This window comes from Ovis aries, chromosome 5, assembly GCF_016772045.2.
Source record: "Ovis aries strain OAR_USU_Benz2616 breed Rambouillet chromosome 5, ARS-UI_Ramb_v3.0, whole genome shotgun sequence".
Lineage (NCBI taxonomy): Eukaryota > Metazoa > Chordata > Mammalia > Artiodactyla > Bovidae > Ovis > Ovis aries.
The window spans coordinates 23,958,283-23,975,741 of NC_056058.1; the positions used below are offsets into that span (position 1 = coordinate 23,958,283).

Genomic DNA, 17,459 nt, shown 5'->3' on the forward strand with positions numbered 1-17,459 from the left:
TTATACTCTTCTTTTCTCCTCCTTAACTCCTTTCCTTCATTCCCATTCCTCCTTCTAGTCTTTAATCTACTACCTAATTTCCAGAACTTTCCTCTCACTGATCATAATCTATGGGAAATTTAAGTGTTTTCTTTAGCAAAATTTAGTTATGTTTTGAATTACTTACCATTATTACCCAGGACAAGAGATGGAATCTTATGTCCCTTTCTACCTCTGGCCTGCTGACTTGCTGAAAACTTATTTCTGAGAGCTATGAACAGCCCAGATTAAAAGTCTAATTGTAAATTATCCTGATCTCATATTTCTTTTGACACTAGTGACATGACTACAGAGAAATAAAGAATAATTGTTAGCTAAGGGAAACCAACAAAGAAGTCTGTTCACGGTGTGACCTCACAGGAGAAGTGCCACGAACTCCTTTCTTCCTTACTATTTCTAAGTTTCTCCTTTTGCATAGTGAACCAGCAGAGGTCTTACCGGAAGAGACCCTAGGAAGGTTAAGTTTAAGTAACCTGGGACCCAGGACCTACAAGTGCTTAGTGTAGATGAATTTCGAGGCATCTGTCTGGGTTGGTTCTATGCGCATCACTAAGAGCATTAAACTATAATAACATCAACATTTACCCTATTCTCAGAGGCAGGACCCAGTGGTTGACAGTTCACTCCTTAGTTTCAGCACAAATTTTTATCCTCAACATTTCCTCTCCTCTCCCCACTTGTTTCTAGCCCATCAGGCCAGCCCATCTGGCCAGTGTCCAACCACAGGGCTGACAAAATGATCTGAATTACCAATGAAAGCTAGCTAGCATTCCCGCCCTCCTTGTGACAAATCCTAAATTCAGTTGAGTTCAGTAGCTCAGTCGTGTCCTTCTCTTTGCGACCCCATGAATCACAGCATGCCAGGCCTCCCTGTCCATCCAACTCCCGGAGTTCACTCAAACTCACGTCCATTGAGTCGGTGATGCCATCCAGTCATCTCATCCTCTGTCATCCCCTTCTCCTCCTACCCTCAATCCCTCCCAGCATCAGAGTCTTTTCCAATGAGTCAACCCTTTGCGTGAGGTGGCCAAAGTACTGGAGTTTCAGCTTTAGCATCATTCCTTCCAAAGAAATCCCAGGGCTGATCTCCTTCAGAATGGACTTGTTGGATCTCCTTGCAGTCCAAGGGACTCTCAAGAGTCTTCTCCAACACTGCAGTTCAAAAGCATCAGTTCTTCGGCACTCAGCTTTCTTCACAGTCCAAATCTCACATCCATACATGACCACTGGAAAAACCATAGCCTTGACTAGACGGATCTTTGTTGGCAAAGCAATGTCTGCTTTTGAATATGCTATCTAGGTTGGTCATAACTTTCCTTCCAAGGTATAAGCTTCTTTTAATTTCATGGCTGCAGTCACCATCTGCAGTGATTTTGGAGCCCCCCAAAAATAGTCTGACACTGTTTCCACTGTTTCCCCATCTATTTGCCATGAAGTGATGGGACCAGATGCCATGATCTTCGTTTTCTGAATGTTGAGCTTTAAGCCAACTTTTTGACTCTCCTCTTTCACTTTCATCAAGAGGCTTTTTAGTTCCGCTTCACTTTCTGCCATAAGGGTGGTGTCATCTGCATATCTGAGGTTATTGATATTTCTCCTGGCAATCTTAATTCCAGCTTGTGTTTCTTCCAGTCCAGTGTTTCTCATGATGTACTCTGCATAGAAGTTAAATAAGCAGGGTGACAATATACAGCCTTGACGTACTCCTTTTCCTATTTGGAACCAGTCTGTTGTCCCATATCCTAAATTAATGGTATTTAAAAGAAAACTTAACATGTATACATGCAAACAGGAAAAATATACTCCACATACATACACACACACACACACACACTGTCTGGACCACTAAAGACACTTTCTCTTTTTACAACCACAAAGTGGCCTAGCCTGGTAAGGAAGACAGTGGCACCCAGTGGACAAATGTTTGATTGTTTGAGACAGGTGCCCCATTCAGAAATCTCCTCCTGTCTCAACTATAAGGTGCCCTTACCTTTCCCTGTCCTTCTGTCATCCCACTTTTAAAACATCTACTGAATTTAAAAATAGGGGGGAAGCAACTGTTGTTACAGTTTTAACTCATCAAGAATAAGAGTAAACTGAAACACTGAAGAAAGCAAAACTTTCAGGAGTAAATCCTCTGAGACTAGTGTCTGCACTTGATTAACCTGTTTCAACAGTAACAGTGGAGACAGCCAAATCTAATAAAATACTCAACTTAATTAAAAATGTAATATTAAAAATGCCTGTAATGGGCTTTTTTTCACATGTAATGTTCTCCTTTGCCTCACACCATTGCCAACTTCCAATTAAATTCCCTTGGTTGTATACAAATTTGGCAACTCCAGGGGCAATACTTCAGGAAAATAACACATACAGATCCTGCATATTAATGCTGTTTTGCAGTCTATGTGGGAGCCAGACAAACACCTATTTTCACTCTCCAGCCCTTACTGTGATTCTTTTGGTGTGAGCTACTTGGGTAGAAAAGCTTTGCATATCTTTCTTTCCCCAAACAGCTAACTGGTATCTTACTCATGGTAGTTACAAAGAAATGGTGAAATCCAGTTTCCATTTTATACAATTAATCTGCTAAACACTGAACAGAAGTATCTGAGTGTTATATGTTACATAAAGGGATCATCTAGTTAAGAATCTTAAATATTAAAGACTAGTTGTATTGGATAAAGATATTTTATAAAGAACAAAAGGGATGAGGATTTTCATGGGTGAGTTGAATTTTACTGATTTAAATTATTGAAAGCATTAAAAGACATTCAATTACAAAGTAAAAATACATCTTCTTAGTGAAACCTAATACCAGCAAGGGTGCCCTCAGTTCACCATTACCAGTTTCTTCCAGGTTTGCATGCTCTGAAATCCTTGGTTTTTATGCTGTGGAATCATACCTCATGTTTAGCACTATAAAAAAATCTTTGTAATTCAGATTTTGCCACAATTTGAAGCTTGCTTTTCACTGTTTAGTAGCTAAGTTGTGTCCGACTCTTTTGACCCCATGGACTGTAGCCTGCCAGGCTCCTCTGTCCAAGAGATTCTCCAGGCAAGAATACTGAAGTGGATTGCTGTTTCATTCTCCATTGATTTTTATGGGTGGTTTAAAAAAGAAGACCAGTTGGCAAGCCAGGTTAAGGCATGTGAGTGAGATGGAATCTCCCCAGTGGGACTGGGCCTAGGGATACCACTGTTTCATTAATTGATGGATGGCTCCTGTGACCCGTTGCATATGTCACATTTAGGCAGCCAGCAGTAAACACATTCCAAAGTAAGAGAGTACATTTTGGGTATGTAGAAAAAAAATGGAGGCTATTTATGCACGTATCCCTACATTACCTATGTTCCCTGGTAGCTCAAAAGGTAAAGAATCTGTCTGCAATGCAACAGACCCAGGTTCGATCCCTGGGGGGAAGATCCCCTGCAGAAGAGAATGACTACACACTCCAGTATTCTTGCCTGAAAAATCCTGTGGACTGAGAAGCCTGACAGGCTGCAGTTCATGGGGTCGCAAAAGAGTTGGACATGACTTAGCCACTAGCATTCCACTTCACTTTCTACATTACATATTAATTGTATTTAGCACATTTCTCCCCTAGTCTCTGCAAAAATTCTTGTAAAATTCTATTGTACTCAACTTTTGCTGTATAGACCCTTGTTATTAAAAACTCAAAATTGTTTTTTTTTATTTTTACTTAATTTTTTTGGGAAAGTTTCTAAAAATTTACTAGCAAAATGGCTCAATCCATGATAAATCAATGTAACATTTCAAGGTCTCTGTCCTTTTTATTCTATTGACTGCCACCAACAGTGAGCACCAGAGCCCTGTAGAAGGACCCAGACTCTTGGCCAAGTGCCCTCTCCCCAGGGGAAGGGCTACAGTAACAGTAGGATTTGTGCCATGTACACTATACTGTTTGCAAAGCGTCACGGTGTCAGGAAATGGTCTGAGCTTTACTGATAGTCACGCTCAGTGTCTCTGAAATAGACCTGGTGTGTGTGCTGATGACCTACCTGACTGCCCAGATGAAGCTATGCTTCACCTGTTACCTGTTTTGCCTCTGTGAGTTTCAAAACCCAAGAGGGATGCCAATATTTGAAAACCTCTCTTTCTTCACATAACTGGAAAGAGTTGCTCCTGTGGGTTTCCTATAGGTTTTATCTGTTTATAATACAAATATGTTTCCCTTATTTCAGAAGTCTACTTGCTTAAAGATGGCTTCCCTAGCTCATGGGCTGTGGTGAATGAAAACAAAATACAAAAATGTAAGAGAAGTTTTAAAGGCTCAAAAGGTCCATACAGATTGAAGTGATTATTGTAATAACTGAACTGAATGAAATGCTGTGTGTATGTGTGTGTATCCGTAGGTACAGAGATTGAAACACATATTTAGATTTTCTTCGCTCTATTGCACACTGAGGAACATATATTTCCAGTCCCAGTGACAAGTATTACCTGTTCAGATAAGACTTTAGCCTTTTCTTCTGCTTCCTTCAGGCAAATCTCCAAGGTCTCGAGTCGTGCCAAAGTAAACACCATCTGTTCGGGTTCCAGGGACTCTTTCTTTAAAACAATAACCAAGTATTACTTTTTGACATGGGTAGTTTCCTGCATGCATCTCAAACAACTCTGTGGACTAAGGACAGGCTTAATAAACTCACATATATCATTTCCTTTTCTTCTTCAACATAGCAATAAAATAGTGAAATGTGACAAAGACAATAGTTTTATTTAACAGTTTAGAGTCTAAAGGCAGAGTTAAAAAGTGCATGTTAATGAACAATGAACAACTTTACAAAGGTAGAATAAAATATCCATGTTGAAATTTGGTTAATGTACAACTTTTATTTCTGATATAAATATTTTTCAAGAGGTTAGAGCCAAATTTCACATTCCCAGTAAGAGATGTCACCTAGTATGCCTACATTTTTTTTAAAAAAACATTCAACTATCTTAGTCATTTCAACTCAGGGAAACTTTTGTTTCCTTTGATTGTCACCTTCTTATCACAAGTTCCATTAAAGCAAAGATACCACATGGTTTAGAATCAGAGTATACATCCCCAGAATATTGCTAATATGACTCAAATCACCAGATGTGTAGACTTCGCCTTTCAAAATTGTTCTGAAGTTGCTGTTTTTCATGTACAAGCAAAGAGTACACAAAATTGGCATGGAATTATCACTTACTAGCACTTTCACTTTTCGCTTTCACACATGAGAAGGAAATTGCAACCCACTCCAGAGTTCTTGCCTGGAGAATCCCAGGGGTGGGGGAGCCTGATGGGCTGCCGTCTGTAGGATCGCACAGAGTCAGACACGACTGAAGCGACTTAGCGGCAGCAGCAGCAGCATTACTAAGGCTAGGGCACTTCCTGACTACTCTTTGGCCATTGAGACAATTAATTAATAAATACATAGCAATGCGGAAATGTCAAAGGAAAACCCCATTGGTGTTAGGATTCTGATGTTCCTATATCCTTGGGTATGTCCTGTTTTCTTGTGAATATGCAGGCTGCTGCAGCTGCTTCCAATTAACTCCAGGGGAAGGAAAGAATTGTGTTCCTACATTTAAAAAAAAAAAAACAACTGCTGCTTTATTTTCCCTTTGGTCTAGGAGCCCACCAATTTTACACATATGTGCATTTCCTGACGATACAATAGAGCCATCTGGTGGTAAATGGAACCAGCCATAAAAATAAGGCATTCATTCAGTTTCTACAATTGTTCATACCATTCTCCGAACCTTAAAGTCTTGCCATGGACCTCTGATAAAACTGAACCTACATGGGATGAGGGGCAAAAAAATGTTCTGTCTCAAAAAGAGCATGGCTCCTAAGTCACACAAGACTGTATACTTTTCCCCCAGGTCAGCCTTTGGTGGGTGAACATTTTGGGTGAGAACAGTGATATTCTAATAGATGAACAGTGATATTATCTATTCAGGGATGAACCAATAACTTTCAGTCTCCCATACATGATTCTAATAATTTCAAGAATCAGTCTAAAACATCTCATGTTAAACATGAGCTGCAAAACAAAATAGTTGTGTATTTATATTTTTAGGTAGGTTATCTAGCAAAACATTTTATGCCTAAAGGGGAAATTGTTGAGAGTCCAGACTATTAAAAAACAAACAACAACAACTAAGGGTCCCTGATCTAGGTCACTATTTCTAAGGAGAATCTTCTTGTCTAGTATTTGACCTCAAGAGGAAGTTTTAAAAATCCTTGTGAGTAAACCCAGCAAGATCATCTAATCTACTTTTCTAGGTCTTTTTCTCCAAACATCCCTAATTTTCCCTGCCAGAAAGGACAACCATTTCCAGTAAAACAAAAGAATTACAAGTCAAAGCCAAATGAAACAGGCTTGACTGGGGACTGATATTAAATATCATAGGGCTTTTTGTACAGGTAGATTTAAGAGAGCATTGTATGTCATAGAACAGGGAGCGTCCTGAGCAGACTGTGAGGAGTGCAAAGAGTGTCTTCTGTACCTTTATCCCAGTCGCCACTCCCCATTCCCTGAACTGCCTTCCTGCCCCCTCTCCTTTAAGGGAAAGAGCCATGAATGTGTTTACTTTGGAGTAAAAATGTCTTATACAAAGTCAAGCACTTTTTAATAGGAAACAACCTCCATTAACCAAACAAAAGACTACAGATTAAATCAAGAATAATCTCAGAAATAGGGCTTTCCAGGTGGCTCAGTGGTAAAGAATCCACCTGCCAAAGCAGGAGACATGGGTTTGATCCCTGGGTCAGGAAGATCCCATGGAAGAGGACATGGCAACCCACTCCAATATTCTTGCCTGGAGAATCCCATGGACAGAGGAGCCTGACAGGCTATAGTCCATGAAATTGCAAAGAGTCGGACAGGACTGAGCATGCACACAGGGAATCTCAGAAATAAGTAAATACCTGGGGTTGGAAGTTTTGGAGGTTGGTGTCTATTTTCAGGGAGTGTAAACACGTGTAGTTGGTCATTGTCCCTATTTTGCAGGGTGCAATGATATAAGAGCAGAAAGGTGGGATTTACATCATTAAATTTATTCTCCTCAGGTACATGTGGACACACTGTATATAAAGCAATTTATGTTTCTTATGAACACAAAACTGTCTTGGTGATTAACATGATTTCCTCATCAACTACTTTAATCAAAAGTAAAAATGTATGATATATATAGGTGATTGGGAATTGAGTCTATGTCTGTAGATTTTCAAATGGTGAACTCCAGCACGGTTTCTACTCTTTGTCCTAAAAATTTCTACCTAAATATCTATCAGTAATATAAGTACATATGCCTAAAATAATCAGGATGGTCAAAGTAAAAGAATATTCAGTTCAGTTCAGTCACTTAGTCGTGTCCGACTCTTTGCGACCCCATGAATCGTAGCACACCAGGCCTCTCTGTCCATCACCAACTCCCATAGTTCATCCAGACTCGCGTTCATTGAGTCCGTGATGCCATCCAGCTATCTCATCCTCTGTCGTCCCCTTCTCCTCCTGCCCCCAATCCCTCCCAGCATCAGTCTTTTCCAATGAGTCAACTCTTCACATGAGGTGGCCAAAGTACTGGAGTTTCAGCTTCAGCATCATTCTCTCCAAAGAAATCCCAGGGCTGATCTCCTTCAGAATGGACTGGTTGGATCTCCTTGCACTCCAAGGGACTCTCAAGAGTCTTCTCCAACACCACACTTCAAAAGCATCAATTCTTCGGCGCTCAGCCTTCTTCATGGTCCAACTCTCACATCCATACATGACCACAGGAAAAACCATAGCCTTGACTAGACGGACCTTTGTTGGCAAAGTAATGTCTCTGCTTTTGAATATGCTATCTAGGTTGGTCATAACTTTCCTTCCAAGGAGGAAGCGTCTTTTAATTTCATGGCTGCAGTCACCGTCTGCAGTGATTTTGGAGCCCAAATATTACAGAATACTAAAAATTCTGTGAGCTTTTGGTTATAGTCAAGACATTTGATTATTACACTCTTGTGTTAAAGTGGACAGTGTACTGGATGATGAACCTTCTGCAACACTGTGAGAGTAGATTTCCTTTTTAGCTACAAATGTTCCTCATTTAAGAATTTGGAGGAAAATCTATTCTTTGTTCTAATTTAATTTTTCTAACCCAACTCAGTACCTTTCCATTGTTCCCTTCCCTATTTCTGAGTCATTATGTTTCTGTCTTACAATGACCTTGCTCTTCCTCAGCCATACAGACCCCTTTCACCCTTCAGCACTGGTTCAAGATCTCTGATTCCCTGAAATCTTTCACCTGCCTCTGAATCCACGTGCAGCACTTAGAAAGACACCCACCTGCAGCAGCCAGATAGCACTGCCCTGAGCATTTACTAGGAGCTCAGTAAAGAGTTGTTGATTGACTGAAGGCTCAGCAGTCAGAGGTGACCGCACCAGATGGAGCAGTCCTTCATGCTGAGAGGCTGTAACAGTGACTCCTTTGAGCAATACTTTCCAAGTATCCAGCTTAGAACACTGACTAGGATGAGAGCCCCAGATCAAGTCTGCGTGCCAAGGTCGGGGCCAGACGTAAGGCAGTGGGTGTGGGTTGGGTGATGATGGCAGGGTCGATGTGAGGATTAAATGACATAAATCAGGTAACTGCTTGGACGGATGAAGTACTCAATTAATATTCTTAGTGCTGATTGTATTCTCCTAATTCCTCTAGAGAGAATCATTTGATGTTAAAAACTTTCTAACTAATTTTTAAACCCTAGTAAAAGAAAGTTCCCATTAAGACACTTCTGTAACAGCAAATGATTAAGCCACAGCAGTGGGAAATTCAGTCAAGTATGCAATTAGAACAAAGTTAATATATTAAATATGTGGGTGCATTTCTTTAAAATCAAGGTTGCTAAATAAAGATGCGGTTATGGGTTTCTGCCTTTACAGAAGAGCATTTTGCAGTGAGTCAGTTTAAGACAATTAAATGTTTCTAGCAGTCTGGAGCAACTAACGTCCAGGGCTCCAGCAGCAGCCCCTGCCTAGTGGTCAGTAACTTCCTGCCAGATAAAACATGCTTTCAACACATTCTGCAACAGTCATGCTTCCTGCTTGATGTCTTGTGTGTTTATTACTGTGGCCCTACTCCTCTTTCCCCCAGCTTGACAAGCAACAAGCTCCCTAAACTGCCTTACCCTTCTAGGACCTGCTTGTATTTCTCACGTATATTAAAGTATTCCCTCAGCCCCCCAACTCAGCCCTTTACCTCCAGGCAGATTTTTTCCACTCCTCCCTCAATCTCTAGTCATCAGAATTCATTTTACAGTGGAAAGCTGGTCCCTCTCATGCCCTTCTGTGCTTAGCTTTTGCGATAGCTTCTTAGGCTAAATTGCCAGTTTCTATTTAGGCAACCATTTAACAATTTAGTTTTCCTGATTCCAACTAGAAAGTGAAAACAGTATTTCTCTGTGGTTGAGGTTGTGTCATTAATCACTAAATAAAATATTTATATTTGAAACATGAACCAACTACATCTATTGTCCAAGCCTGGTGGAAAGAGTTTCTAGAAAGTGCTCATCTCTGTGACCTAAGAGGAGATGGTCAAGGGAGGATGACGGATGAGCACTGACTAAGGGGAACTCTGCTTGGAATCTGGAAGGTCACACTGGAGTTGTAGACCTAACCTGATTCACTGTGTGACCCAGGCTATATGACTCTGGGGCTTCACTTCTGTAGTTGCTAAGTCATGTCCAACTTTTTGCGATGTCGTGGACTGTAGACCACCAGGTTCCTCTCTCCATGGGATTTCCAGGCAAGAATACTGGAGTGGGTTGCCATTTCCTTCTCCAGGGCATCTTCCTGACTCAGGGTCTCCACCAGAGAAGCCCATTCTCGAGGCTTTAGTTTTTTCATCTCTAAGTGCATTGGTCGGTTTTCAGAAGGAAACATAGTTAAAGAGATCGAAGGCAGTTTGATGAAAAGAATGGTGAGAGTACAGGTAAGGGTGTCAACCAAGGATGGAAAGACAGCCCCTCCACCCACCGCCCACCTGCCCTTAACCAGATGCGAAGAGACTCTTTGTTTTACCTTGACCTGAAGAATAGGGGAAGAGGTATTGTAGGAATGTTGTCACAGGATCTAGAAAGAGAGCTTGCAGGGAGGGCCATCCTATACACTGAGGTCTTGGGCAGAGAAATACAGCTGCTGCCAACCTGTGTCCAGGCAGTGGTGGTGGGTGGACCAGTGGAATAAATAGCCTGACCCTCCTCTCCTCTCACCTGCTGTACTTCTATCTAGATGTTCCTTGGGCTGAACCCAGTGAGAAACCAGAGGGCAAGAAAACCTCAACAGCAAGCCCAGAGAGACCAGCTCCCTGGAAAGAGCAAGCGGGGGAAGGGTGGAGAGTGGATATGGAGCAAGCAGCAAAGAACTCTCAGGCCGAAAGGGTCTAATTCTGTTAGCGGTTCCCCAATGCCAGCCCATACATCAGTGTTGATTTGTGACAACATTTTTACCAGTCAGCAAGAAAAGGATGAAAGCAAACTTTTGAAAAGGACATTGTGAATTTTTCATGAAGCCAAGTTTATTCTATTTAGAGGACTGTCCTTTATTCTGAGATTATGATCATTCATATATGTTTGTGTTAAGAAGATGTATCTTTAACAAATGGCAGTGATAGTACATGGGAATTACTGTGTTTTACTGTTTTTTTTTTTTTTTGTCTTGAAAAAACTGAAAAATTGGCAGTCCTACAAGAACTAAGCAATTATTTTTTGATGGAAATTCTTACTGGTTTATAAAATCTAAAAGCATAGAGACCTTCTATCTAAGTGACCTCTGATAAATTATACATTGAATGTTTTGTCAGGTGGCCATTCCAGAACTATGTTCCCTGAATTCCCCTGGACTAAGTCCAAGATGGACTTGAATTCAATATCAAGTCACTTTAGCACAGTTCCAAGATACTGTTATTCTGGACAAAACCCCACACTTGTAAAGGTCGACCTTTTACAAGATCGACCTTTACAACCTGTGAAAGGTTAACGCCTTTTCCATTTCCATAGCATCACCGATAGAGCAGAAAAAAAAGGTATTAGAAAGGAATCGTTGATTCAGGTTTTAATTTGTAAAAAGATTGTTGGCACGAAAGTTAAAGAGAAATGGCTGTATAACATATGATAGCTTCATAAATATAACTTTAAATAATGGCTTACCTAAAACTCTTAATAGGCCAGCTAATTTTAGTTCAACTGAAAGTGATTCAATTCATTTAAGTTCAAAAAATATTTACTGAGGGCTCACCATTTGCCAGGTACTGTGCTAAGCAATGGGGAAATAGGTTGTAACCAGACATTCAGGATTAACACCCTCACCAGATACTCAGTTTAGAATTTCTCTCCAATACAAAAGTCCTGGATTTAGTTTTATGTGAAAATGAATGTCAAAATTTTGGTTAATTGAACATTTTTATGCTCACTCACAATATATTACTCTGTGCTTTGGGGCCTGTTCTTTTCTCCTTGATGAGGATTCTAGTAGATGTTAGAAGGAGGTAACAGAAGTTCTAACCTATTTTCAAATACCCCAGGTCTATCTCAGGCAATACTGCTTGATAAGTTCTCACAGACTGTGAACGGATAGTATTAGAGGACAAAAGGGACCTAGTAAATAGTCTGTTTCTTTCATCATTTAAATTAAAGTTAGCAGTAAAACAGATTCTGGGTTACAGGAGACCTGGATTTGGGTTCATGTTATATTACAGAATGTGTTCTGTGACTTAAAATAGCCCTCTGGCATTTTGATTTTCGTGGGTGGATTTCTTAAAACTTTGGGTATTACAGACCTCTTTGACTAACAAATGATACCTGTCAGTTTCCTTACCAGAAAAAAAAAAAGCCTTTGTACATGCTTGCACACACACACACACACACACACACACACACACGATAAGAACACAATTTCGCTTTTACTTTCAACTTGCTTAAATGTTTTTTCTCAGTGCTACTTGTGTAATCCAAATTATAAATTCTTTGTTTAGAGGAAATAGTGTATTCCAGCACCTTTACTTTATATTCTAAAATAAAATACCAAATGTTAATGAACGAGGGTATGAATATGTTATTGTTGCCTCTATTGTAAATCATGCAGATGAACACGCGAATAATCTGCTGTTCCTAGAGACATGCCCCAGACTCAAAAAAATTGGGATGGCTCTTCTCTTTGGACAGTAGAGCAAGTAAAATACACTCCCAGGGAAGCCTGGTTCTTGTAACTGAGCCACACTAGTATACCTGTCATGCTGACTGTGAAGTAAAGATTTTAATAATGAGAATATATTTCTTTCACAACAGAAAAAGAGAAAGGATGTAGCAAGGTGATTTGCTGTTAAACGTGATTTTTTTTCCTGTATACATCATGATTATGTCTTGGACTCAAGTTCATTATAAACAACCAAATAAATATTTTATCAGCAAGGAAGAGGTGATAAGAGAGGTTGGGTAGGCAGTTAATAGGGTCTGCCACGAACAGCAAACATAACTGATAAACTTTTTCAGTTTTTTTGCCATTGATGTGAATTTCTTTGTTCTGGGAATAAGTAAGTTTTCATAGAGCTTTCGTGTGATTTATCTTATATTTATAATGGCTTTTCTTTCCAGTTCTTTTACTGTCAGAGGGAAAAAGCATTTTTTCAACATCAGAGATGAAACCAGCTGTTAAGCATTAATAATGAGTTCATGTCTTCAGATGAGATAGTATCTTTGAAACCCTAGGGCTAAAGTCAACAGCTTTGTGTACATTGTCTTATTTTGTCTTTTTTTGCACGAGCAAGGTGGGCCAGTGCACATTGTACCTTCTGCTTGCCAAACATCTGCTGATTGATCTTCCCCAATAAATCAATTTAGACTGGGTTTGTTCTGAAATCACTGGGAGCAGGGAGAGTAATTCTGAATTAGTGTAAGATGTTGCTGAAAGAAAAACAAGGAGCACTGGGTATTTTCTGTGAATCTTGGTTAATAATCAAGGTATATAGGAAATATCTTGAGAACTGTAACCTTTGATTATTCCTCATTCATTAGCACTTGCTAATGAGAATGATTGAAAGTATTTCTGATGTTTGTAGGTATTAAAACATTATGTATTATGTAGTTTTATGAACAATTTGTCTTGAGTTTTATCCATGCCATAAGCATCTACCAAAACATTCAGTTCAGTTCAGTCACTAATCGTGTCCGACTCTTTGTGACCCCATGAATCACAGCACGCCAGGCCTCCCTGTCCATCACCAACTCCCGGAGTTCACTCAGACTCACGTCCATCAAATCCGTGATGCCATCCAGCCATCTCATCCTCTGTCATCCCCTTCTCCTCCTGCCCCCAGTCCCTCCCAGCATCAGAGTCTTTTCCAATGACTCAACTCTTCGCATGAGGTGGCCAAAGTACTGGAGTTTCAGCTTCAGCATCATTCCTTCCAAAGAAATCCCAGGGTTGATCTCCTTCAGAATGGACTTGTTGGATCTCCTTGCAGTCCAAGGGACTCTCAAGAGTCTTCTCCAACACCACAGTTCAAAAGCATCAATTCTTCAGCGCTCAGCCTTCTTCACAGTCCAACTCTCACATCATGTCCAGTTCTAGCTGTTGCTTCCTGACCTGCATACAGATTTCTCAAGGGGAAGGTTAGCTGATCTGGTATTCCCATCTGTTTCAGAATTTTCCACAGTTGATTGTGATCCACACAGTCAAAGGCTTTGGCTTAGTCAATAAAGAAGAAATAGACGTTTTTCTGGAACTCTCTTGCTTTTTCGATGATCCAGCGATGTTGGCAATTTGATATCTGGTTCCTCTGCCTTTTCTAAAACCAGCTTGAACATCAGGGAGTTCATGGTTCACATATTGCTGAAGCCTGGCTTGGAGAATTTTGAGCATTACTTTACTAGCATGTGAGATGAGTGCAATTGTGCGGTAGTTTGAGCATTCTTTGGCATTGCCTTTCTTTGGGATTGGAATGAAAACTGACCTTTTCCAGTCCTGTGGCCACTGTTGAGTTTTCCAAATTTGCTGGCATATTGAGTGCAGCACTTTCACAGCATCATCTTTCAGGATTTGAAACAGCTCAACTGGAATTCTACCAAAACATTAGTAGAATGTTTTCAGAGACTTTAAAACATAATTTCCCCCTCTGTCTATGGATACCCTGACCCATTTTTCAAATTGCTTCAATGTTTATAACATTTGCTGATATCTTTTTTTACTAATTAATTTTTACTAGAGTATTGTTTTGGAGAAGGCAATGGCACCCCACTCCAGTACTCTTGCCTGGAAAAAACCCATGGACAGAAGAGCCTGGTAGGCTGCAGTCCATGGAGTTGCAAAGAGTCGGAGACAACTGAGCGACTTTCACTTTTCACTTTCCTGCACTGGAGAAGGAAATGGCAACCCACTCTAGTGTTCTTGCCTAGAGAATCCCAGGGATGGCGGAGCCTGGTGGGCTGCCATCTCTGGGGTCACACAGGGTCGGAAACAACTGAAGCGACTTAGCAGCAGCAGCAGAGTATAGTTTATTCACAATACTGTGTAAGTTTTGGGTGTACAGTAAAATGAATCAGTTTTACATACATCCACTCTTTTTTAAGTTCTTTTCCCATATAGGTCACTGCAGAGTACTGAGAAGAGTTCCCTGTGCTGTACAGCAGATCCTTATTAGTTGTCTATTTTGCATATGGCAGTGTATATACGGCAGCACCAGGTTCCCAGTTCATCCCACCCCTGACTTCCCTTCTTGGTAATCATAAATGTGTTTCACTTATACCCTTTTTCAGATTCCACGTAGAACTGATATCATATGCTCTTTTTCTCCCTCTGACTCTCTTTACTCAATATGACGGTTGTGAAGTCTATCATGTTGCTGCAAATGGGTACTTTTTTCTTTTTTACGGCTGAGGAGTATTCCATTGTATATATCTAGCCCATCTTCTCTAGCCATTCGTCTGCTGATGAACTTGAAGGTTGCAATGAACATCGGGGTGTATGTTATCTTTTCTAACTATGGTTTCTCTGGATATATGCCCAGGAGTGGCATGGCTGGATCATATGGTAGCTCTTCTTTTAGTTTTTTTAAGGAGCCTCCACATTGTTCTCTGTAGTGGCTGTACCGATTTACATTCCCACCAAGGAGATTTCCCTTTTCTCCACACTATATCCAGCATTTGTGACTTGTGTTTTTGATAATGGCCATTCTGACTGGTATGAGGTGATACCTCATTATAGTTTTGACCTGCATTTCTTTAGTAATTAATGATGCTGAACATCTTTTCATGTGCTTTTTGGCTACCTGTATGTCTTCTTTGGAGACATGTCTATTTAGATCGTCTGCCCATTTTTTTGATTGAATGGTTTGTTTCTTTGATATTAAGCTGCATAAGCTGTTTGTACATTTTGGAGATTAATCCCTTATTGATTGCTTCATTTATAAATATTTTCTCCCATTCTGCGGGCTGTGTTTTCATTTTGTTTGTGTTTTCCTTTGCTGTGAAAAAGTTTTTAAGTTTGATTAGGTTCCAAAAAAATGATTTTAATTTTTTTAAAAAATAAAGGAGAGGATGAAATGAGGAATTGCTATTTAATAGGTAGGTATAGAGTTTTGGATTTGCAAAATTAAAAGTTCTGCATATCATTTGCACAAAAACATGAACATGCCTTACACTACTTAACTGTAAATTAATAATGCTTAAAATGATCAATTCTATGTTATTTATATATTTATCACAGATAAAATTTTAAATAACATAAAACAAATGTATAGAGCAGATAAGTTATGGCATGAAGGAATTAGTATTAATTGTGATTAATATTGTTGTGACAAAGAACTGCAAAAAAGATTGCACATAATAAAAACTGAAATTTAAGAAAAGGAAAAAGCATAGCAAAATACTCTCGTGAAGGAAAAGATTTGATTCCTTTAGTTTAAAACATTTACCAAATATTATTTGTCTTAAATTTTGATTTAGTGGGACATTTAATAATGCAAATACTTCCCTTGTTTGTAAGGATAATGCTTTGTACAACTTAGTTTTTAGTGACAGGCTTATTTATTTTCTCAGACATCGTTTCCAACTGGATTTTGAATATTTAGGTGTGTTGGCCAACAATGTTTTCATCCTCCCAGTGTATCCCAGCGTTTCATTAAATGTAAATGCCTGAAGAAGGATTTTCAGCTCAGCTTATGTGGAAGGTGATAGAATTTTATTGCCCAGATTGAAGTTTTTCAAATTTAGTTTTGTGAATAAATTTTTTCTACTCTCTATATAGTCAACCACAAATGATTTATGATTGACATTGTTCAAAGTGAAGGTAATCTTTTGTCTAGCAGTGAATTTTAGACTCCAAATAAGTAAACTTTTAGAAAAAATTTTTAAAAGTTAACTTTCAGTGATTAAAAACTTGAAGTCTCTAATGATGCTGTTTCCAAAACCTAGCAAAGAAATCCTTAGCTGAACTTGATGTTCCATGAGAAACCTTTTCCATGATCAGGCTCCCCCTCCTTCAACCCAGCCTGGCATTTGCTCAGACTCCCCTCTTTACCAAGATCTGAAGGAGAAATGTGTTATGCATCCTTTTGGATCAGATAAAAGTGTAGCCACAATTTCCATAGTACATTCCATTGTGATAAGAAAAGCAGAGGACAGATGAGAGAGCTCTCTTTTGCTGTAAATTTCCACTTCTTTTAAGGTCTCCCAGTCAAAATATTACTAAGAGGCATGGCCAGATATCAAAGAAGATGGCAGAGCTTGCTCAGTGGGACTCAGTTGCTTGTGAAATGATGAGATCATTACATCTAATTCACCTTGCACTCTGCAGTGGCCATTTGTCATGCCATGTCTTTCTTTGTTTGAAGTATTTCCCACGTCATGAACCCCATCTCCCCAAAGAATAAGCCAGGAGCTCCCTCTCCAGCTTCCTTTGCCCCTCCATGCCCCATTGTAGGCATGTGACTTAGGCTCCCCAAATCTGACACAGCAGCTTGAGGATTCAGCATAAACGAGAGTGATGTGAAAGGTACCAAACAGAATGGAATCTGGCTGGGTGAGCAGGGTCGTTCTGTTTTTGGAGGCTGCAGTGACAGGAGACTTAGGAGCAACATCTCAGGGACTTCCCTAGCAGTCCAGTGGTTAAGAACTTCACTTTCCAATTCAGGAAGTGCAGATTTGATTCCAGGTAGGGGAGCTAACGTCCCACATGCCTCGCAGCCAAAAAGCCAAAACAAAACAGAAACAATATTGTAACAAATTCAGTAAAGATATTTAAAAATGGTGCACATCAAAAAAATCTTAAAAAAAAAAAAAGTAACATCTTAGAGGAAGTAGGAGGGGCTGTGGGGCCTTTGCCCAGTGGCAGCAGTAATAGGTTCTCTACCAGAATCTGACAGGGAAGTTGGGTGTAGTCTCCGAGACCGA

The 17,459-nt window shown here is 39.8% G+C and overlaps 1 protein-coding gene across 3 annotated transcripts in view; it reads right to left on the minus strand.

The window, feature by feature from the left end:
* Window positions 1–17,459, minus strand: part of CCDC192 (coiled-coil domain containing 192) — a 211,798-nt gene that overhangs the window by 171,591 nt on the left and 22,748 nt on the right. For 2 of the 3 annotated variants that reach the window (XM_027969970.3, XM_027969968.2), the window contains one exon: window positions 4,505–4,612. In XM_027969970.3, coding sequence (XP_027825771.1) covers window positions 4,505–4,612 — 108 coding nt within the window. Of the gene's footprint in view, window positions 1–4,504; window positions 4,613–5,238; window positions 5,244–17,459 lie in introns of those variants that run through there. The other variant, XM_060416342.1, reaches the window with a different exon arrangement.